The sequence below is a fragment of the Myotis brandtii genome, unplaced genomic scaffold, assembly GCF_000412655.1.
Source record: "Myotis brandtii unplaced genomic scaffold, ASM41265v1 scaffold137, whole genome shotgun sequence".
Lineage (NCBI taxonomy): Eukaryota > Metazoa > Chordata > Mammalia > Chiroptera > Vespertilionidae > Myotis > Myotis brandtii.
In genome coordinates, this window is record NW_005354874.1 from 4,526,055 (window position 1) to 4,548,708 (window position 22,654).

Genomic DNA, 22,654 nt, shown 5'->3' on the forward strand with positions numbered 1-22,654 from the left:
GGGAAATGAATCACTGCGCTCCCCTATCCTCTCACTCTATGGCCCCAAGATTTGTTTCACCCACACGCTTCCCACAGGCTCCCTCCCCTTCCTTCCCCACTCCCCCTACCCACGTTTTCTCCCCGCCCGCCAGGGCGCGCATGCGCAGAGAGATTCCAGGCGCAGCCGCGGGGCATCGATCGACTCGGTGCTCGGCTCCTCCACCGATCTGCGCTCCATTGAGGCTCCTGGTGCAGTCACTTCCGGTTTCTGGCTCCGCTTCCGGCCTTCGGTGGTTACGGGACGGTGGGCCGGCCTCAGGTGAGTTTGAATGAGTTCTGTCCCGCTGTTTTGGTTTCCAGGCCGCAGGTTGGCCTTCGGCCCAGCGCTCCCTTGTGGGAGCTTCGAGCGGGAAGGGGCGGCGTGGTAGGGCTGCCTGCACCGGACCTGGGGTTCGCGGAAGGCTAGGCCAGCGGGCGGGGGAGGAATGGAGGCTGCAGCGCCGCTCCGGCGAGGCCTCCCATCTTAAGAGCGTTGTTTGGAGTCAAACGTGTAGAGTCCGGGACCACGGGGCTACTTCCTTGGGCTTCGGTCCGGGGCCTTGGGCGAGTGTGTTTGTGTCGGGAGAGGAGGGAGGCCCCGCGTACCTACCCTGAGCCTCCCCCCTGATCATTTCCCTCCTATTGGCGACCTCGGTTTTCAGATGAGCAGCCCGCAGGTCTCCGAGAAGCCTGCCTTTTAACGTATTGCCCGCACCAGCGGAGCCCCTGTCCGCGGGCCCTTTCCTTGCCAGTCATCCTGTGCTGTTCACATACAGTGGGTGAAGTTAGGTATTTGTGAAGTTAAAGGATATGTGGGACGGCCTAGGGAATAAAGCAAGGTCAGAATTTGCAACTCAAAACGATGTGAAAAATGAAATATTGAGGTGAGTGTGAAAGAGGAGTGCGGAGACCAGAAGGCAAGGGCGGATTTCCAGGCCTGCGGCTTATTAGCCGCGTGACCTTAGACAAGTCCCTTCATTAACCTTTAATAACAGCGGCTTTAGGCGCTTACTGCCCAGGCAAGAGCTGTGCTGGGACTTTGTCTCATTTAGTCTCCTGAGTTCTAAATGCTGTTGACCACCATCCCCATTTTACAGATGGGGACCGGGGAGATTAGGGAACTTACCCCAGTCACGCAGCTAGTCAGAAGCACAGACTGGGTTTGAATTCCGATCTGGCTGATACTAGAATCTGAGCTCTTAACCATCGTGCAGTGCTGCTCTCTCACAGCTCCATCCCTTTATTTATTTTAAAAAAATATATTTTATTGATATTTTTACAGAGAGGAAGGGAGAGGGATAGAGAGAGTTAGAAACCGATCAGCTGCCTCCTGCACACCCGCTACTGGGGATGTGCCCGCATCCACATGCCCTTGACCGGAATGGAACCTGGGACCTTTCAGTCAGCAGGCCGACGCTCTATCCACTGAGCCAAACCGGCCAGGGCTTCATCCCTTTAATTGGCTCGAGATAACTGTGGAGTGAGGGCAGTAAGTGGTGATGTGTATAAATTAGTAACAGATATGAAAGTGCTATGTAAGTGTACACATGAAGTAGTAGTTCTTGGCAAACTTCATTAATGTTCTAAATGATTTTTACTGGCTGTACATTTGCTAGTTTCTTTTTCATTTTTCTTCAAATCTCGGGTTTTAAATAATTTAAAAAGAAAAGTTGTTTTATTAGGCAGATGGAAAAACATTATCACTTGGTTATAAGTGGAAGATAAGTATAAAATTTATTGAATAAAGTAATGTTAAAAATCTTACTAGGTACTAGTGCTCCACTAAGCATTATTCTCCTTTTGTTTAAAAAAAAAAAAAAAAGCTAGCAAGAGTTGGAGAGCTTTAAAGACTACTGCCAAACTGATGTTTTCTGGCATTAGGGAATGAAAGAGAACTGAAAAGTTAGTAACACTTGTGTTGTGTCCTAATGTCACACCAAGAGTATGAGTTAAGTCTTCCCTGTTTGTAACAGAATATTTACTGTCTCTTCAGGCTGTTTGGGCAGCTTAATCCAAAAGATGGATATCAGACCAAACCATACAATTTATATCAACAATATGAATGACAAAATTAAAAAAGAAGGTGAGTGTGCTTTAAAAAGATTTGTTCATAGCCAAAATGTGCTTAATTACTACTGGCTTAAAAGTTGTACTGCTTCATGGGACCTTTCCCCCTCTCCACGTGGGAGTCTGTCCTTGTTCATAAATCTCCACCTTTGCTTCCCCCCCCTCCCCCCCAAAAATTGTACTGCTTCAAAACTTCTCATTTAGTTATCTTTCTCGGTGCCCGAAATTTTGGTTTATCCCTATTGGATAAGGATTTTAAGGCTTAAAAATAAAAATAGGTAAGGGCTGAAAAATGTGTTGAATCTGTTTTCACTCATAGATAAAATGATTTCAAATAACGTTTTAAGTCAGAGAGCTAAATAGTCTGATGTTATTAAAATGTATAACTGTATAAATGAATACATGAATGGTAGGGAAGCACTTAATTCAGTGTCGTTTTATGAAGAACTTTGTCATTGTTTCATTCACAAATAAGTTGTTCCCTCTAATTTTATACAGAATTGAAGAGATCCCTGTATGCCCTGTTTTCTCAGTTTGGCCATGTTGTAGATATTGTAGCTTTAAAGACCATGAAAATGCGGGGGCAAGCCTTTGTTATATTTAAAGAATTGGGCTCATCCACAAATGCCTTGAGACAGTTACAAGGATTTCCATTTTATGGTAAACCAATGGTAAGTTGATTTCAGTATTTTGGCTTTAATTTCTACTTATGGTATATAGTAGATAAGTAAATATACACTTGAAACTATAGCTATTGCTTTCTGCTTTTAACTGTGTTAGAGGGAGTTTGGGTTTGTTTTATTTATTATAGAAACTGTTAGAGTTTATAATTTACTTCTTAATTTATGACAGTTCATATGGACAAAAACAAAATAGCTTGAGATGCAGAATATTTTTTAAAATAATGGCAGTATAGGCAACATTCTTATTTGAAAATAAGTAGAAATTAATAATAAATTAGAAGATTAAAAGGAAACCTCCATTTATAAACTTACAAAAACCATGGGTCAAAGAGGAAATCTAATCTGTTAGATTTAGAAAGTTTCAAAAACACCATAGTAAAATACTACATATCAAAAGCTATGCAGTGTAGATAAAGCAATAATCTAAGGAAAATTCAGACTTAGATTAATAGGTTTTATTAATAAATGAAAATCAAGTAATTATGCATGGAAAATTTTGAGCTCAGCAGTGACATAATGAGGTTTATATTTAGCTGCCGGATAAAGATTGGATTGTGGGAAGGCCAGAAGGAAAGTAGTGAACTCAATTAGGAGACCCTTGGTGTAAGTCCGAGATGATAGAGGATTAGATCAGGATGGAGACAGAGTGTAAAGCAAGGGGTTCTACTTGTGTGAGTGAGTACACAGGACCTGGATTCCAAAGTGATTTTCTTCTGGAACTGAACTGTGATGGGAAAGTCCAGCATTTAAAGGACCTAGGTCCTCATTCTGGTTCTGCCATTAACTAGTTTTGTGCCTGTTTTCAGTTTCACCACCAGTAAAATGTAAGCAGTTTGGATATTTGTTGGTTTAATTCAGAGTTCAGCAAAAGTCTATAAATACCAGATAATAAATATTTTAGGCTTTGTGGGCCACATATGGTTTCTGTTGCATATTGTGTGTGGGTGGGTGGTGGTGGTGGGGGATGTATCAACTCTTTAAATTGTAATAAAATAAAAGTCTTAAAGTCCTTTATTTATAGGCCATACAAAAACAGGCCAAGGGCTGGAGTAGACGTGCAGTCTGTAGTGCAGACCACTGACCCCTTTTATTTTATTTTACCATCTGGCACAGAAAGGTTAGTTGCTTATCTAGGTTATACTTAATATAACCTGTGACAGCATCAGGACTTGAATGCTAGTCTCCTGACTCTCGGTATTAGGATTGTTCTTTTCCTGAACTAGGAGTCAGCATATTAGCAATAAAGGGTCAGGTAGTAGATACTTTTTTAGACTTTATAAGCCAGCTGATCTCTGTTGCAACTACTTACCTATCTTTATAGCAGGAAAAGTAGCCCTAGGTGGATGCAAATGAATGGGTGTGAGTTTGTTCCCTGAAGACCTAATTTACAAAATCAGGCAGTGTTGGCTGTGCTCAGTAGTTTGTAGATCTATACCAGTGGTTCTCAACCTTGGCTGCACCTTAGAATCACCTGGGAATCTTCTTAAAATCGTGATTTCTGGGCCTCATCCTCCGGAAATTCTGTTTCTTTGTTATGGGGTGGGGCCACAACATTAGTAACAAAGAAACAGAATTTCCGGAGGATGAGGCCCAGAAATCACGATTTTAAAAAGATTCCCAGGTGATTCTAATGTGCAGCCAAGGTTGAGAACCACTGATCTATACCACACTGTTTGATTGAAGAATGAGACTTTTGTCTGTTACTAGAGCAAATTTTCTTCTCATCCTCTATCCAACTTCCCTTTTCCCATCACTTCCCACCTGGTTGGGCACAGTTTGTGTGGAAAGGCCCATCTGTGAATATGGATTGTGTCTATATATCCTAGTTTTCAGTAAATTGGCACTTCCTGAAACTAGCTTATCTGATAGCATGAAGGAGTAGCATAATTGAGATCTCAGTTGGCAGGAGCATAGACTGGGTTTTAGCTTAGATCTAAAGTCACATTGATATGAAGGGGCAGTTTTTCCTTCAGGGGGTTTTAGGGCTGCTTTGCTGAGTTGAGATGACAAGTTTGCATGTTCCTGTTACTCAGATCCGGGAAAGTTGGAAATTATTTGCTGTATTTGGTACTACTTCACCTTGTCAACTAATTAGTTTAAAATCAATGGGAAAAGTCCATAGACTGATATTATATAAAAGGTATTTAGGATTTCCATTCTCTGCCTTCAAGAAGGTAGCACATACCTGCTGAATTTGCGGCATCCTGGGAGAGGGAGAAGAACATTCTTTGAGCCATCTTGTTTGTACTGATTGAGGTGGTTATAGTTGCTCTTCTGTTTTAACTCCAACATACCAGTCAGAAAGTGAGCAAAATTTTCTATAACTTAGAACTCAGAGCAAAATTATTTTCTGTGATTCAAGGACATTTGATCATTTAATGCCAAAAATACCTCAATAAAGTAGAATCACCCTAAAGGGCTTCTGTGGCGAAACCTTTGGTTTAAATGTAAACCTTGCCTCTTCTCAAAGCTGCGGGTGGGCTTTTACCCTTTATCCATATTTAGTTTCGACCAGGGTTTTTCAACACTGGCATGTTGACATTTTGAACTGAATCATTTTGTTGTTGTTGTGGAGGTCTGTCTTGTTCATTGTAGTGTTTGACAGCATCCCTGACCTCAGCCCACTACATGCCAGTTTCATGACAACCAGCAGTGTCTTCAGTTAACATTGCCAGCTATCTCCTGGTGGGCAAAATCACCTCTGGCTGAGAACTACCGTTCTAGAACAGCCAGCTAAAAGCGATGGCTGAGATCAGAGATTGTCACAGGTGATTGTCAAAAGGACAGACACCAGAGATCTGCTCAGGTCAGGGAGAAGATAGAAGACCCAGGGAAGGGGATTGGGAGGGAACCCTTGGAATTAAGTTGTCAGAGTTAGTCTAAGCTCTCAGCCTACCTTTGGTCAAATGATGATGTCTGAGACTAGCAGCGTTGCTTGCAGGGATAAGTACACTTAGAGCTACTCTAGCACAGCAGCCCAGACCAGAGGATGCCTAGTGGTAGCCTGGTCCCCTCCTGTTTCCCCAGTACATTCATCTCTAGATGAAGTGAACAAAAAGAAAAAGAATTGCTCTTGGTTTTGACAGATTTGTTGTTTTCAAACCCACACTTCTTTAAAATGTCACTTGTTCCTTGCATACTGACATTGAATTCATGCTGTATAAGACAGTTTTGAATAGTAATTTGTAGCATAGCTTGTTTTTTTAGTTTTAATTTTTTTAATCTTCACCTGAGGATGTATTTTTATTGATTTTAGAGAGAGAGAGAGAAACAGAGGGAGAGGGAGAGAGACAAACATCAGTTGGTTGCCTCCCTTATGCACCCTAACCAGGGATCGAACCCAACACCCAGGTATGTGCTCACACCTGGAATCAAACCACAACCTTTTGGTGTAGGAGGATGCTCCAACCAGCTGAGCCACCCATCCAGGGCTCTTGTGTGTTTTGATTGTTGTGCTTCGATATGCTCAGAGACAGAGTTTCGGCTCTTATGGCTCCAGGGAAGAAATGTTTCCTTGAAGCGGTGGTTGCGGTTTTGTACACTGTAGATAGCAGTTTAACTCATAGCAAATGTTTCGGGATAGCTAATTGCATTGGCTTCAGCTCTGTGATAATGCTTTAGGCCAGGGCCTAAAAACTAGTCAAAGTGTGGCAGCCATGCCAGTAGTATCACCCATACCTCCTGCATTGGAATCTGCACTTTCACAAACTCTTCCGGTAATTGGAATGCACATTCTAGTTTATGAAATGCTGTCCTAGACCGATGTTTTTCAACGCTGGCCTGTTGTCTTACTTGTGCATACTGGTCCTGCTGGCTGTGGCCTAGTAAGAATGAGTCAGTGGCCTGGTTGCACCAGTTGTGCTGCCACCCTTTTGTTTCCTTTCAAAGCATTTTAAGTTCAAGTTGATGCCACTATTAGTTATTTTATTTAAGAATAATAGAGCAGATTGAGAAGAACGTCATTCCCAATTTTTGGTGCTTTAACTTTGGAAGTAAAAAAATTACAAAGGACACGTTTCACAGCTAACTGACACATGTTGACCCTTCTACTGAGAGTCCCTGCTAAGGGATAGGCAACTTTCTCTATTCAAATGCAGTTTTCTCTATTCTTTTATTAAATGGAGAGAGGCAGTGGTACAGCTGTTTCACAGGCATGTTTTTCTCATATGAAAATATATGGTTTTTCTAAAAGCACAGTTGAATCTAACTTTGTATAAGTTGTGAATCATAGGCCACAACTTATTTTTATTTGGCACTCAGTACATTTGACAGATTTCCTTAGGGATGGGTTTAAAATTATCTTGTAGTGTATTTGGATAATGAAATTTGAAATGTTAATGACTAGTGTAAACAACCTTGAGCATAATGAAAAGTAACTTGTTTTCAAATAATTAAAACAGCGGATCCAGTATGCAAAAACAGATTCAGATATAATATCTAAAATGCGTGGCACCTTTGCCGACAAAGAAAAGAAAAAAGAAAAGAAGAAAGCCAAAACTGTGGAACAGACAGCACTGACTGCTAATAAGAAGCCTGGTCTGGTAAGATGGACAAAAGTTATTTATTTTCTGGTGTTAAATTTTGATAGGGATGTCTTTAAGGTTCATGCATGCACATGTGTGTAAATGTGTTTAGCCCCTAGAGCAGCCGTGGGCAAACTACGGCCCGCGGGCCGGATCCGGCCCGTTTGAAATGAATAAAACTAAAAAAAAAAAAAAAAAGGCCGTACCCTTTTATGTAATGATGTTTACTTTGAATTTATATTAGTTCACACAAACACTCCATCCATGCTTTTGTTCCGGCCCTCCGGTCCAGTTTAAGAACCCATTGTGGCCCTCGAGTCAAAAAGTTTGCCCACCCCTGCCCTAGAGTGCCGGGGAGCACGATCGCGCTCCTGTCTTTTCGCCAAAAGTGCCGGGAGCGCTACCGCGCTCCTCCTGCAGTGTCCAGTTCTAAGTCTGCTTTTATTAGTGATGATGATATTGCTAAATATATCAATTCTTGCTGTGAAGATGATGATTTTGTGGAAGATATTGAATATGTAACTTCATGTACTTGCGATTGATAATTTTTTTCCTAAACTGCTGTAAAATCAGCAAAAATGCCTTGGCAATTTTAGCATAGTTCCTAGGATATTGGTTGGCACTCAAAGGGTTAAAGGTGGATTTTTAAGAAGCCGGACTGGTTGAGTTCTAAAGTTCCAATATTAATGTTTAAATAAATTAAAAGATAAACCTTTACATGTGCAGATTTATGTTTGACAGTTTTATTTGAATTTGTATGACAGTTCATCATTCACAGAATGTATTGATATCTATTGACTTATTTCTCAAGTTCCGCTGCCTATAAACCATAGATATTATCTTTAATCATGAGTACTCCACTCAAACCTGCTTTCTTTGAACAATTCAGGAATTCAAATTTTTAATTTAAAATAATAGATAAAGTAAAATTATCATCCATAAGTAATTACTTTTAGATTAAAAGTGATTAGAAGTCAGTTTCACAAAGTATAGTGCTTGACTTTTATCTTGTTAAAAAAAGCTAAGAAAAATTGTTCCCTTGTTTTTTCTCTTGTATATTTCTTCATAACTTTAAGGCATAACTTTATGACATACTATCTAAAATTTAGGATTAGACCTTTCAAAAATACTTGACAAGCCAAATACATGAATGTTTGAGTCAGAGCTAAGATGTAAATTCTTAAAGTAAAATTAAATGGAATAAGAAATCTCTTTAAATTGATGCTATTTTTATGTAGTGATTATAAAAATAAACACATGCTGCTTTTTTTAGAGGGATTGAAATTTTTAACTGTTTCTCTTTCTTTTGTTTAGGGAGCACCAAATTCAGTTAATCCCCAAGGAAATGCAACGCCAAATCCTCAGGTAGTATTTTTTTTCATGTGGTGCTTTAAAATAAAACTTTATATAAAGCAATAGCAACAACATATAACAACTTGCATGTCTCCAAAAACTAAAAATAATTCCATCTGCAAGATATAACATTAAGTTATATAGCACTTTAATGTAGAAACTCACTCGGAATATTTTAATCTCCTTTAGGAGGGAGAAAACCAAGATGACTTTATTCCTCACTTTGGCTAATGAATCCGTGAGGGAATCAAAATGACAGATTTTGAAGTGTGAGGGCAGGGAGCAAACATTCCGTAGCCAAGGGCTGTACAGACATGGCTCGTTTCTATTCCAGTTGGCTGAAGCGCTAAACCAGCTTTTCTAACAGACTTACACAAAGTTGTTTTCACAGAGTTGTTTCCTTTTTACCCTTGCTCTTTCTTCCTCGGCATAAATACATTTAAGTCTCCTTATATAGATAGCTTGCAAACTCTTCCAGATCTCCTTGCTAACGGCCTCAGAGGAAGCCTCAGTTATGTACTCATGGTTTCCTTCTTGTCTCCTAGGTGCTAGAGTCTGACAACATTCTTTTTTAAAAAGTTATATTTTGTTTTTATTGTTGACATTATTACAGATGTCCCCATTTCCCACCCTCATTCCCTCTGTCCCCAGATCCCGCCCTCCCATCCCTTTGGCCCTCACCACATTGCTGTCTTTGTCCATGGGCTGTGTGTATATGTTCTTTGGCTATTCTCTTCACCTTCTTTCATCCCATTCACCCCACCTACCTCCCCTCTGACAGCTCTCAGTCTGTACCATGTATCTTTAATTTAGAGAATTTCTTATATCACTGAGGTTTTGCTGCTCTGATTTTAAATTATTTGCATTTTCTTCTATTACCTATTTTCCTTCTTTGAACTCTTATAACAATTATAGTCTAGTTTCCAAGTGCCAGCACTGAATTCTCTAAGCCTTAAGTTGTTCACTTAAGTTATTCTTTATACTTTATCTTTTTCCCCCCATAAAATTAGCCAGAGAAGGAAGCTTTTTCTTATAAACAGAATGATCTCCCTATAGATCCTTATTACCTGAGGATGGGGAATCAAACAGTTTTTAATATCTAATAACAGGGCTTGTTTCTACTTATTTGTGGGTAACTAGACTCATGTATATCTCATTTACTTGCAAAAAACATTAGAAGTCACCAAATAGTGGTTCTCAATTTTCTTAAATGCTGGGAGGTAGTAAGCAGTAATGCAGAGAATTGAATATCACTGTTCTTGGGTAACAAGCTAAAGGAGGGTGATATTGCCGCCTTCTCTAGTTTTGTTAGGATCTTTCAATTATGTAACCCAGATGACAGAATCCTCCAATTATGACAAAATTTAAATATTGGTTTAAATATTTTTAAATACTTAATACTGATAAGATTTATAGTTTGCCAAATTTGTGTTAAGTGATTTGAATGTCTGCTTAGTTACTGTTAGGTTTATATTTATTCCTCTGGTCTTGATTTTCAGCTATAGTGTTTGATGCATGCAATAAGTTTTCATAATCTCTAATAAACTATACAATGTAGCTCTCTCAAGTTTACATTTTATGTAAGAGCCAAATGGTTTACAATATTTTTCATACTTACAAGCTAACTTTGCCTTTTTTCTTTTTAATAGGTCCCTGATTACCCTCCAAACTATATTTTATTCCTTAATAATTTACCAGAAGAGACTAATGAGATGATGTTATCCATGCTGTTTAATCAGTAAGTTTTATTATTAAAAAGTCTGTGTTCCAAGATTCTCCTGATAGGACAAATAGCACTTTCATGAGTTGAATCCATTTGTGTACAATACAGCAGTAATTTCTTACAAGCTCGTTGATTTGGTTTGGGATTAACCATGAATTAAAGTTAGTCTTCAGATTTAGCAAATAAAGACATGAATTACCACTGATGTTTGAATTATGAATTCTAATTGATGAGTAAAACTGAAAACAAAGCTTTGATACAGTGGTAAGAATATAATTAGCTTATATTATTCCTGCAATTCTTCTAGTGTTAATTATATTTTAATTATATTATTATCTTTACCCTACTCAGGATTTTTGGTAGGAAATAGTACTTCCCAGGAAGTTGCTTAATAAGTTTAAACACAGAATAAACATATGTATTTACATATATATAAATAATTTACATAGATATAAATTGTTTTTCTTCATAGGTTCCCTGGTTTCAAGGAAGTACGTTTGGTACCTGGGCGGCATGACATTGCATTTGTTGAATTTGAAAATGATGGACAGGCTGGAGCTGCCAGGGATGCTTTACAAGGATTTAAGATCACACCATCTCATGCCATGAAGATCACCTATGCCAAGAAATAACATTTGGGAGAGTTGTCTTTAAAGGACTTGGAGTTATTTATAGTGTTTGTTTTCATAACAATTGGTCAGGCCATTTTAATAGTTGGGGCTGGAAGAAATGCAAGTAAAATTTTTGTGTAGATTTTTAAAAATCACCTACTAGTGAACTATGAAATGTGAAGGCCTTAATTTTGTACAATAAAGTTTTATATATAATACTTCATTTATTGGCCCACTGTCCTATTGTCAAATACTTGTGCTAAGTCTAGAGCACATGTTAAGGTAAATAAAACTGTAATAGGATGTTTTTCTGGTATTGGAGCAGCTAATGAGAAACAGTGAACCATTTTAGTAAAAGCAAAGGGGAATTAGATCAAGCTCTTGATTAGATTTTCTATAATGTTATTTTGTATGCATATGAACTGGGCAGGAGCTAAATTTGATCTTCATGTTCAAATAAATGAGCATAGTATTTTGCTAGTAAAAGGCATTTCACAAATCTTTTTGTTCAGTGTTGAATAAAGGCCATTTAGAAGTAACTGTACTTACTGTTTTCTGGGAAAACAGACAGCAAAAAAAATGCTGTCTATAAACTTCACATCTTGTGCTCTTACCCTCTTGAGGCAGGACTGTTCTAAGGAACACCTGTGTGGTTAATATTGAAGCTCTATTGAAAGACCTCAAGGTAAAGATTTTACAGTCTACAATCTTTTTTGAGAAAAATAAACTGACTAAAGGTTGCCAATACTAATCTTGCTGTTTTTGTAAGTCTCAAATACCAATGCTCAAATCTTTTCAATGCTTATGTTCTTTAGATTTGATTTATATCTAAGGCTATTGATTCAGGCCCCTGCTTGTAAAACCATGGTATCTAAAGAAGTGGGCGGTTTTTTCATGGATAGTTCATATTAAAGTGACTTTTTAAAAAAAAAAAATGTATTTTTAATGCTCACTGGAGGAGGGGAGAGGGGGAAAGAGAGAGAAACATCTATATGAGAGAGAAACATAGATCAGTTACCTCCTGTACACACCCCAACCAGAGATTGAACCCACCCTGACTGGGAACTGACTCTCCAACCAACTGAGCCACCCTGGCCAGAGCTGAAGTGATATTATTGATCATTTTTTCATATTCCTGTTTTAATATTTCCTTGAACAAAACTTCTTACCACTTAGAATTTGTATTGGTTTTCTTCTTTCAAATTCATACTTGACTATTAACAAGCCACCAGGTCAACTTCCCTCCTGCTCTCTTTCTAAATTATTGCTCTTAACTTTACCTCAAGCACATTTTTGTCTTTGTTTTCCTCTTTGGGACTCAAAGGCTTGTGTTCCCATCTTGCCTGAGTCCTCCCTTTCGGTGGCCAGCAGCTGCCGTCCTCCCCTCTCTGTGGGGTGTCAGTCCAGTCTTTCTGCTTCCGACTCTTCTTCAAGTCTGCCGTGAAGTCTGCTCTGCGCCAGGCTCTGAATTCTCTCCTGGCTAAGAATGTTCACTCCTGAGTGCAATAGCTTCGTTGCAGCTTTATAATAAGTGGTCCCTGGTTTGTTGTAAATCATAGCATCAGTACACATAAGCTTGAAGTTATCCTTCAGTTCTGTAGACTGGTAGTCGGTCTTTTTCATGGTACTAAAATCTATTGGGTGGTTAATGATCATGAAGTAGCTGGGAGCAATAAAGTCAGTCACAGGAAATGAAAAGAAAGCACTTGGGTCTTTTATTTGCAACTGTCTCATCAATTGATTCAAAGAGGTGTGTGTTCTACTTCTTGTTTGGCTAAGGAGCTTGGGAGGCTTCTCAGGAGGCAAGTCTAATCCTGCAGGGGCCCAGCCCTGGAGGTCTTTTTCTGCCTCATTCTCCACATGATCCCGATCTGGCTTCTTTCTATCTTCCTTCACACGCTTCTGTGTTTCTCCCTTGAAGCTGCTTTTCGTCTTTCTCTTTTTCTGAGTTCTGTCCTTGTGTTCGTCACGATCCTTCTCTCGAAGAGGCTTGAGTCATGCCCCAAGCTGCAGGTGGTGAGCTTGTTGACATCTTTCCCTCCTACTTGTAGGACCAGCTTCAAGGGCTTCTCACATGTTCCTAGTAGAGGCAGGTGTTTGTAAGGCCTGTGCTTCTTGCCCATGTCCCACCAGAACCATGGTGCCTGCCCCTCGAGCCAGGCACAGGCCCTGCAGCACCACATCTGGACAGGGCCAGGTGAGGGAGAGCCCAAGCGGGGCCTGAGAGCTCCAGCCCCTCCAACCCAGCCCAAGAGCCTCATGATCTTAATTTTATAGAGAAGATCTAGACACACCTGAACACTTATTCTAGCCCCCCCGCCCTTATTTGTAACTTTCCACCAGTCCCATTAACCTCAATGCATTTACTGACTTGCTCAAACCTCCCTGTATGTAATCAAACTTTAGAAAGCAAGGCTTCATGAGGGAGGAAAGTGAAGGAAAAAAGGAGCTAATTATTCTTTGAAGAAGACATGTTCAAACTAGGCTTTTCTGACCTTTACCCATCTGTGGGAGTGGGAGTGTCTAGGAGTATTTGGAGGGAACAGTGTTGCTACCCATCTAATATAGCGGTTCTCAATTTTGAATTTGATTTTCGGCTTTGGCTGCATATTAGAATCATCTGGGAAGCATTTTCAAACATTTTCTAATCCACGCTCCATATCAGTTAAATCCAGGGTGAAACCCATTCAATCATTTTTAAGCTCCTTGGTGGTTCCAATGTGAGTCAAGGTTAAGAAAGAACAAAGTAGATTTCTACCGTACAAGTATGTTATAATGATTAGATCATTCTCTCAAATTGTGTTTTTCAAAGGCAGTATAAATACAAGAGAGTATAAAAGTGAAAACTTGTGAAAGGTTCACATCTCCATTTGAAACTTTAAGGCTTGAAGTATTTTCTGTTTGGGTATTTAATAAGCCTTTTGTCTTTGGAAAATGTATCCAGCAAAGACCTAATGAAGAATCTGGAGCTCTGGCTAAAACATTTTGCTTTATTTGATTTGCCCTCTAGCAATTCTTCTCAAGCTTTAATGTTCATATAAACCCTTTGCATATCTTGTCACAACGTAGATTCAGATTTACGAAGTCTGGGATGAGGTAAGAGAGACTATTTCTATAAAGTGATGTCAAAGTTGCTTGTCTGAGGACCATACTTTGGTGGCCAGACCACTGAGTCTCTGCCCTAATAATTTAGTCAGTGAATACTAATTTTGGAAGAATGAGCCTCTTTTTGAATATGATAAAACCTAGGGACTTCCACCAGAAAAAAAAAAATGGACATGTGCAAGTATATACCTAAGCATACTATTTCAGGGGACTCATGCATTTATTCAATGAATACCTATTTATGAGTACTAAGTATTTTTGAGTGCTAATTATAGAGTGATGAGCAAGATAGACAAGATCTCCACCTCATAGAGCTTTGGGGGACAAAACACCACCAAGTAAATAAAAAAGGCATGCCACATGCCACGGTCCCATGATGGAGAGATTGGTTGGAGGAGTGCAGGAAGTGGTCTGGTAAACTGGTCTGTTGTGGAGACATCTTGGCCAGAGACCTGAACACCACTCACTGGAGGGAAAGCATCCGAGGCGATAAACTGAGAGGTCTGAAGTGGAAACGAGCTCAGTATTTTCAAAAGACAGAGAGCAGCTGGTATGGCAGGCACAGAGCAAGTGAGGGAGAGTGACAGGAGGTGACTTCAGGGGCAGCGGCCAGATCACTCAGAGCCTTGTAGGTTGTGACAAGGAGGCAGCTTCCACCCCACCCACTTGCCCAAGCCTATTTCTAGACCCTAAGGGAGCCACAGTCTCCATTTCACGAACTCCAGAGGGAGATGCTCATTTAGGAAAAAATGTCTTATGGGGGTTAAAGACTCAGAGAATACATCTGAAAATACAGAGGACAGAGCCATTTTCTGGACCCTCAGATGGGCAGTGTCTCGAGCATGGCTACCAGGCACAACTGCTTGCTGAATTATTGCAAGTTAAAGTTGCTATTTGCAAGCAACATTTTACAGAGGCCTCTCTCTAGTCATCATCCTGTCTCTGCCCACTACAGAATGCTAAGGCATCCCAGGCCTGCGCGCGATACACTCAGTAGGCTTGACATCTCTTTACTTCTTCAAATGGCCAATAAGGGCTTTGTATTTGCTGAGTTGTGAGAGCTTGGATGTGGCTTTATTCAACATGTCACTCTGCTTTGCGGAGCCTATATACAGTGTGGCAATCTGACTTTGCGCAGTCTCCATTTCTTCAAGTGACTCAAAAGGTAATTGTCTTTGAACTCTCCTATGTTGAGGGCTGGCTTGAGACTGTAAACCAGGGGTCCTCAAACTACAGCCCACGGGCCACATGCAAATACAAATATTGTATTTGTTCCCGTTTTGTTTTTTTATTTCAAAATAAGATATGTGCAGTGTGCATAGGAATTTGTTCATAGTTTTTTTTTAAACTATAGTCCGGCCCTCCAACGGTCTGAGGGACAGTGAACTGGCCCCCTGTTTAAAAAGTTTGAGGACCCCTGCTGTAAACAGTCTATAAAATAGCTGCCCCATCAGAACTAAGAAGATTTAATACTTTACTTTTTCCAGAGATCCTCTTAGATCCCTAAATTAGAGGAAGGAAAATGCACTGGCATTCTGATTTCTAATTCATTCTTTTCTTGAAGTGAATCTGAAAATAAAGAATTCAAAATCCCACTTCTAATTTGAGAGCAGACGTGTGGAAACAGCACTGAACCACAGTCCTGCTAGGCAGCCTTTAGATTGTGTGGTTAAGAAGGCAGCCCTGGCCTTTACTGGGCCTCAGTTTTTTCATCTATAATGAAGATATTGAATTAAACAAGCTTCTAAACCAGGGCCAGCTGTATGAAAGATCCTCCCCTGAAAATCACACTGCCCCCCTGTCCACACACAAACAAAACAAGGAAACTTTCTTACACTCACACACACACACACACACACACACACACACACACACACACACATCAATCAATCAATTTTTAAAATTCTACTGTATATATATTTTGCTTTTCCAGTTTCTCCCTTGAAGAATTATTTTGTACAAAATTAATTTGTAAGTTGAATGGTTGGCCTTCATTTTTTGAGGTGACTGCATTTGGGGGCTGAGTCGGAGAGGCACTGCTCTGAAACCTGGTCATCCACCAAGTGGGCGGGGCTTCCTGACAGGGACCTCTAGTCCATAAACCATGGAGCAGGGCACTTTATGGGAGAGATTCCAGCCCCAAACACTATATAAAACTAGCAATCTACTGTATGTCTCTGCTAATAGAAAGTAAACCTGTGGGGCTACAGACTCTATTCACTCCTATGTGTCTAGTGTCTACAACAGTGCCTGGCACAAGGTAGGTGTTCAGTAAATTTGTTGAATAGATGGAGCCAGGTATTGTGTTTCAATTTTGGTGGCTTCTAGCAGTGCCACACTTTCCATGGGAAAGATGCCCAGGAGCAGGGAAGGGGTAGGAGTGGTAACTCAAACCTCTGGCTTTGCTCCCTTCTTTAGGATCCAAAATCCTTGAACATTTTGAGACTGACTTTCAAAAGTCTCTGATAAGATAGGTGGAGAAAAGATTGTTCCATTTTTCCAACCCACCCATCTCTTCCTTTCCCCATTGGTAGGGTCTGAATGTGACTCCTGTGCTACAACCCATATCTGCCCCATGGCAGACACAATTTCTAAGAATCCTATTATGAATGACTTCTAAACTCAAGAATCCTTTCATTTACCCGTTATATAAACAGAGATAGTCAATTGGATTTGTTTAAAACAAAATCCTTTGGACCAAAGATGTAGCTCTCACATTTTCAACAGATTCCTACAGTGAGCACATTTTTGCTCAGAGGTTGAAAGAATATGAGAATTGAACTAAATTTTTTTAAAACAGATTTAAAATTCTCCTAGTTTTCTCAACAATGCCCTGCTGATGCAGTAAACCACAACTAAAGTGGCTTTAACCATGATGGACCAGTTGGAAATCATTTGTGTATAAAAAGAAGACATAGACTTTGAGTCTCTTTGGAAAATCAGATGCGAAGTAGCCCCTGGAGCCCAGTAGCTGTTATGAAAGCAGAGGCACCTTCCCATTGGCCGGGGGGATTTACCCAGATGTCTGGCTTTCACATAAAAGGCAGGAACCACTGAAGTCAGTTTCCACTTCCACTCAAAGAGCGATAGCATAAGCAGCAAAAAAGGCGATGGCAAGACTATTGTTACTTTTCCTTCCAGGTCTTGTGGCCTTAGGCACCGTGCATGGAATATTTATGGACAAACTTGCTTCCAAGAAGCTCTGTGCAGATGACGAGTGTGTCTGTAAGGACTTTTTAAATGCCTTTTATTATGTTGTTATTAAATAATTGAAAAACTATCCACTAACAGCACAAAATCTGATTGTTCTTTGAAGTGAATCTTCTCTAATGTGTATGTTTGACTGGCATTGTTTTATTCTGGTCTGTATCTCTAGAGAGTTAACCATAGGATATCTGCTTGGCTAAAGTTCTGTTGGATGCAGCTTTAATGCTTTGTATTTCTTACTCCCTTTGAACTGACCAGAAGCTGTGAATGGGGAGGTATTAGTCACTCTGATTTCCGAGTTTTCTGCTCTGCTCTGCCTTTTTACTGTTTTAAAATCTAGGAGCCAAAAAGGTAGTCATTCAATGTTTTGTTTTGTTTTTCCTTCCAGATACTATTTCTCTGGCCAGAGCTCAAGAAGATTACAATGCCCCAGACTGTAGATTCATTAACGTTAAAAAAGGGCAGCAGATATATGTTTACTCAAAGCTGGTAAAAGAAAATGAAGCTGGAGAATTTTGGGCTGGCAGTGTAAGATGAGATTATTGAAAATATACACACATCCTGACATATGTTGCTCTTAATGTTCTTCTCTATTACCTATCTTCAATGCATTTTACATGTTTAAAACTGGCCGTTAAGAACAAAGTAGAGATTGTAGATGCAAGTACAAAAATTCATGTATATTTGTTTTTATGGTATTTTGAAGAAACAATGACAATTTTATAACAGAGCCAAATGCAGGCTTATGTGATGTTTTTGCAAGAAAAACTAGTCAAATACATGGGAACTTGAGCCTCCCAAAGAGTTTGAAACTTACTAAAAATTACTTGGATTAGCCAAGTAAAGGTATGTATGTTGGCAGTCAGTCTATGTTTCAATATTTTTAAGGAAACTTTAGCCTCTTCTTTAATTCCAAAGAATCTCCTTTTTTTAGTTAAAATGTGTAGAATGGGCCCTGGGGAGGGGTAAAGCCAGGACTGACTTACTGTCCTCATTGGTAGTGCCACAGATAGATTCTCAGGTAACGAAGAATTAAATCTTAAATTCACTCAAGTATCTGTTCATTTAAATTTTTAAAAACTGAGAAATGCAAGTCCTTTAAAATAAAATTTACTTTTAAAAATTTACTGACTTTATTTATTTATGATTCCAAAGTTATCTCAGGCAGCTCACAAGATTGCAGAAAATAAAGGCATGCTGAAGTAGTGAGACCAGTAAGAGACTGGGCCACAGAAGAATAGATACACAACTTCTGGGGGTTGACCTAATTCTATAAGTGAACTTAAAATTTAAGTCTGAGCCCCCGGAATCCGGAGTGAAGTGCAAGGCATTGGCAGTTATGTCATTCTCACTAACAGCAAAGGGGATGCCTGAGGGTTTCTGGAGCCTCACATCTGTTTTCCCCTGACTGTTTCATTTCTGGGCACAGGTGTATGGTGATGACCATGAGGATGAGATGGGAACAGTGGGTTATTTTCCCAGGAACTTGGTGGAGGAGCAACACGTGTACCAGGAAGCCACCAAGGAAGTCCCGACCACGGTAAGTGTCTCAGAGGTGGCCAGAGAAAGACTCAGCTCTTGGCATAATGCAGGCTGGTGTTTACATGCATCATGTAACTCACATTATATATGGAGCAAAGCCCCAGGTTCCCGTGGTGACTTCTGAGACAGAGAGGTTTGGGAGAGCATCCATACCTACTACCAAGGTTGAAAGAGTATTGAACTTTCTCCACTGACCCCCCTTTTGTTTTAGTTGAAAGTAATTCATGTCACAAAGAAAGAAACCAAAATAGTATCATCTGACTCTAACTGATGGTCACATATTTATTTGCTCAAGACTTGGGCTGGGGAAAAAATATACCACCTGTATTTAATAAAGTCAATACATTCTGGTAAAATCTTTGAATACCTTATTTTTGTGGTAGATTCCACTTATGTATGGAAAAAAAAATTACACTCTTTCCAATGCCCTGGGGTCTTGTAAACCCAGGACAGAAATAAAAGTTATACCTCCATTTAATAAAGTCAATACATTCTGGTAAAATCTTTGAATACCTTATTTTTGTGGTAGATTCCACTTATGTATGGAAAAAAAAAATTACACTCTTTCCAATGCCCTGGGGTCTTGTAAACCCAGGACAGAAATAAAAGATCCCCTTAGAGCTACTTTGTAAGGTGGTTATTTTGAAGCCCTTCTCCCGGAGCTAACTGCTGCGCTAAATAATTTCAAAACATTGCCCAGCCTAACCAAATGGAACTCACTTGTCATCATTTGTTAGCATTGAACTTGAATGTGTCAAATAACCATAAATTAAAAGTGTATTTGAGAACGTTCATTTTAAGTAATTTGACTTTAAAGTGATAATTAAGTCATAATCTTTGGGTTTCAACCTTTACTTATTTTAAGTCCAAATTAAGCTTTGATTAGGTATTATTTTAAATAAAGAATCTACATCTGTTTTCTGGCCCCACCTCTCAGTTCATTCTTTTTTTCCTTTTGTTTCTGTTCAAGGATATTGACTTTTTCTGCGAGTAAGAAATGAGACAAATCTGTAAGTAGAAAGAAAACACCAAAATTTAGAAAAAAAGGCAAACAAACAAGAAACCCCAAATTCTGTGTCCCTTATTTTGGACTTTGGTTTCCAGGATTTGTTACCTTACAGGAGGACTAAGGTTTGGGGCCAGAGGTGGCAGAAAAGGAAGGGCTTCAACTCAGTCTCATTTTCTATTGGCTTGGTTTCAGCGCAAGTGGGTGATTGAAAGTAGAGGATTACTTGTCAGCCTTCTCTTACAGGGGGATGCATAGAGAAGATAGTTCATCCGTAGCTATTTCTGAAGAGTAATTCTTCCCTGCTCTTTGGCTCCCTGTATAAACCTGGTAGATCACACAGGTCTTCCCTTTGGACATGCTGTTTTCTTCCTATGTGACTTTCTGGAAAATTGGAATGTTATAATTTACCCAAAGGTGCTGTATCATCAGGGAATACTCTAGGATTGTTGTTACTTTTAATCTTTGATGGCTTTGGGATGTGAAGTTGTTGGTGGGGGGAGAGCTATTTGGACTCATAGATGTTTGAACTATGCTTTTAAATTTATCTTTTTAAAAAGTCTCACAAATTATTTCATCTGAATAATTTTACCCTCTAAATGATCAATTTACCCCTCTCCAAATTTTAAATATGTGTGTATACAGTGGGGGTGGGACAGTTTATAAAATATTTTTAATGAAATAGTTTCCCTTTAATATGTGCTACCACTTGGTGTTATTCAAGCTTCAAGTGAAAAGACACAGAAAAACAAATCTGTAGGTTATTTTCTCCTTCTGTTTCAACTTGAATTTCCTCTTCCTGTGCAAATTCCCCAGTCAAGGACGATGTGGCAAGAAAATCTGGTGAGGGACGCAGGTTGGGTAGTTCCAATTGACCCATAAGTTTTCCTATATTTAACTGGAAATCTGCTTTGGTTTTGTATTACTAATGTAATTCTTTTGATGTAGTCATAAATTTGTGTTGTTTGTCAGTTTACAATGTTAATAAAAATGTCTGTACTAGACTCAAAAAAATGTCACCATTTCTGAGTTTAAATTTATTTTAAAAACATTTTTACCTTAGTGTGTAGAAAGTCGGTGTGGGTGGGGGGGTGGCTAGAAATAGGGTTTGTTCCTCAGTTTTCTGTGGTCTGGTCATCCCACAACCATGAAGAGGGGGCCATTTAAGGTAAGTTGGAGACTTAGACCCCAGGGTCATTTCTCATCTAGGTCCACTGTGACTTTAGATGAAGATGTTTTTACCAAATTATTATGGTAAATGATACCCCCCCCCCCCCCCCCCCCTCAAAGCCTAAAACCCCCAAACTAGTTTATTTGTTTCTATCTCACTTTATTCCATTAAAAGTTTCAGGCAGCATGTAGGGCTCTCAACACACTTTTAAGGTAAGAAGAGTTTACCTTTGTTTCTATTTGTCTCTTGCCTGCTGGCTCCCCCATTCCAGATACCCCATCAGCCCTTGAAACACCCAGAAGCCCCATTGTCCTCTCAATCTGCCCAACACCCCCATCTGTCTGGCCTCATGCATCCAGCCTCACTTTCCAACCACAGGGCTTCCAATTGCAGGCTCCCTCTTTGCCCCAGCCAGCTCCTACCCACCAGGACTGACATCTACCTCGAGAAAAGGGGCTGAGTAGTGAAGGGTGAGGGTTGGGGGGATGGGCGGGGCAATGAGGCCTCTGGGACCCATTCTCACTTGGGGAGTTTTCCTTCCTTTCTTCCTTCCCACTAAGAGCAAAGACATTTGAACAACTCAGAGAGACTATCACCCACTGACATTGTTGGTTCACAACCTCAGGAGTTCCCTGGGTTAAATCTGAAACTGGCCCCTGTACCCAGAGGGCAAGGAGAGTGGGAAGAAAAGGGCAGGCCACTTCGGTCCGGTAGATGGCAGGTTAAGAAGCTAGAGAACTTGCATACGAGGCCACCAGACCTCGCAGTGTGCCTAAGTTCAGCAGCTGTTTTTGTGTATTAAAGCTTTAGAAAACTCTGGCATATTTCCTACGCTTAGAAGAAAGAGAAGTCAAAGGTGCCGTTGCCTTTAGCATCACGCACCCCTGCCCCGAGATAAATGTGGGCATTTATTGCTTCTCGTGTTTATTGGTTGAGGAGACACTGGTGCCCTCATGGATCTGATTCAATACAGGGACATATTGAGCTCATCTGTGTGGTATTTAAACAAATCTCTGGAGGGAGTGGGTATTTCAGCTCTGAGTGGAGAGAAGAAATAGGAGCTAGCACTAGGAAGAAAATCTCATTTTTTCAACCCTCAGCCTCATCTATCTGAAATGATAAACAAAATAAGAGAAAAACAAATTATACAAGCTAATACCATTCCACATTGTACCCTTGAAATGCAATTTTCGTGACTTAAAGGCCTTCCCATGCTCTGATGTCGTCTCAGCTGTGTCCCCTACAAACACCAGGATATATCAGCAATTCAATCAGCAAATGACATATTGATCACATGCTTTATATAACGACCCTCTAACCCATCATTAACTGAGACAGAGAATGCTCCCCAACCCATGATTTAAATATTTTTCTAAATGGGAATGACTTTTCTGTCACACATGACCAATTGTTTTAATCATTTTTTCTCAAGCATGCACTATCCTAAAGCCAGTGTGTGTGGGAGGTAAAAAATGAGGTGGTGCTCCTCATAGCTCACCCTGCTTTCCCACCGCTCATGTCATGTTATCCTCCCTCTCCCCTTTTCCTAGTTGCTTCACCAGGTGAATTTATTCTGGACACAAGAACCAGGTGCAGTGGGAATGTTAATTTGAGTAATCCTATGTAGACGTGGAAAAAAAATA

At 39.9% G+C, this 22,654-nt stretch overlaps 2 protein-coding genes across 3 annotated transcripts; both read left to right on the plus strand.

Moving 5' to 3' along the window:
• Positions 1 to 206: 206 nt before the first annotated feature.
• On the plus strand, positions 207 to 11,479 carry SNRPB2 (small nuclear ribonucleoprotein polypeptide B). 2 transcript variants are annotated; one of them, XM_005860580.2, is made up of 7 exons: positions 207 to 300; positions 2,014 to 2,103; positions 2,586 to 2,758; positions 7,171 to 7,311; positions 8,608 to 8,658; positions 10,296 to 10,384; positions 10,842 to 11,479. In XM_005860580.2, the coding sequence occupies exons 2-7, from the start codon at positions 2,040 to 2,042 to the stop codon at positions 10,999 to 11,001; spliced, it is 678 nt and encodes a 225-aa protein (XP_005860642.1). In that variant the 5' UTR covers positions 207 to 300; positions 2,014 to 2,039; the 3' UTR covers positions 11,002 to 11,479. The 2 variants fall into 2 exon arrangements, with proteins under 2 accessions (XP_005860642.1, XP_005860643.1); XM_005860581.2 differs by lacking the exon at positions 207 to 300 and adding an exon at positions 819 to 904.
• A 4,981-nt stretch (positions 11,480 to 16,460) lies between these two features.
• Positions 16,461 to 20,589, plus strand: OTOR (otoraplin). Its single transcript, XM_005860582.2, has 4 exons — positions 16,461 to 17,310; positions 17,681 to 17,820; positions 18,722 to 18,832; positions 19,805 to 20,589. Exons 1-4 carry the CDS (start codon positions 17,196 to 17,198, stop codon positions 19,826 to 19,828), a joined length of 390 nt encoding a protein of 129 aa, XP_005860644.1. The 5' UTR covers positions 16,461 to 17,195; the 3' UTR covers positions 19,829 to 20,589.
• Positions 20,590 to 22,654: the final 2,065 nt, after the last annotated feature.

Excerpts from the sequence above, each read along its gene's own strand:
- SNRPB2 (XM_005860580.2), top strand. The coding sequence starts at position 2,040 with ATGGATATCAGACCAAACCATACAATTTATATCAACAATATGAATGAC. Across the intron at positions 8,659-10,295 it reads ATGCAACGCCAAATCCTCAG|GTCCCTGATTACCCTCCAAA; the intron begins GTAGTATTTTTT and ends TCTTTTTAATAG. Across the intron at positions 10,385-10,841 it reads TTATCCATGCTGTTTAATCA|GTTCCCTGGTTTCAAGGAAG; the intron begins GTAAGTTTTATT and ends TTTTCTTCATAG.
- OTOR (XM_005860582.2), top strand. The coding sequence starts at position 17,196 with ATGGCAAGACTATTGTTACTTTTCCTTCCAGGTCTTGTGGCCTTAGGC. Across the intron at positions 17,311-17,680 it reads TGCAGATGACGAGTGTGTCT|ATACTATTTCTCTGGCCAGA; the intron begins GTAAGGACTTTT and ends TTTTCCTTCCAG. Across the intron at positions 17,821-18,721 it reads GAGAATTTTGGGCTGGCAGT|GTGTATGGTGATGACCATGA; the intron begins GTAAGATGAGAT and ends TTCTGGGCACAG.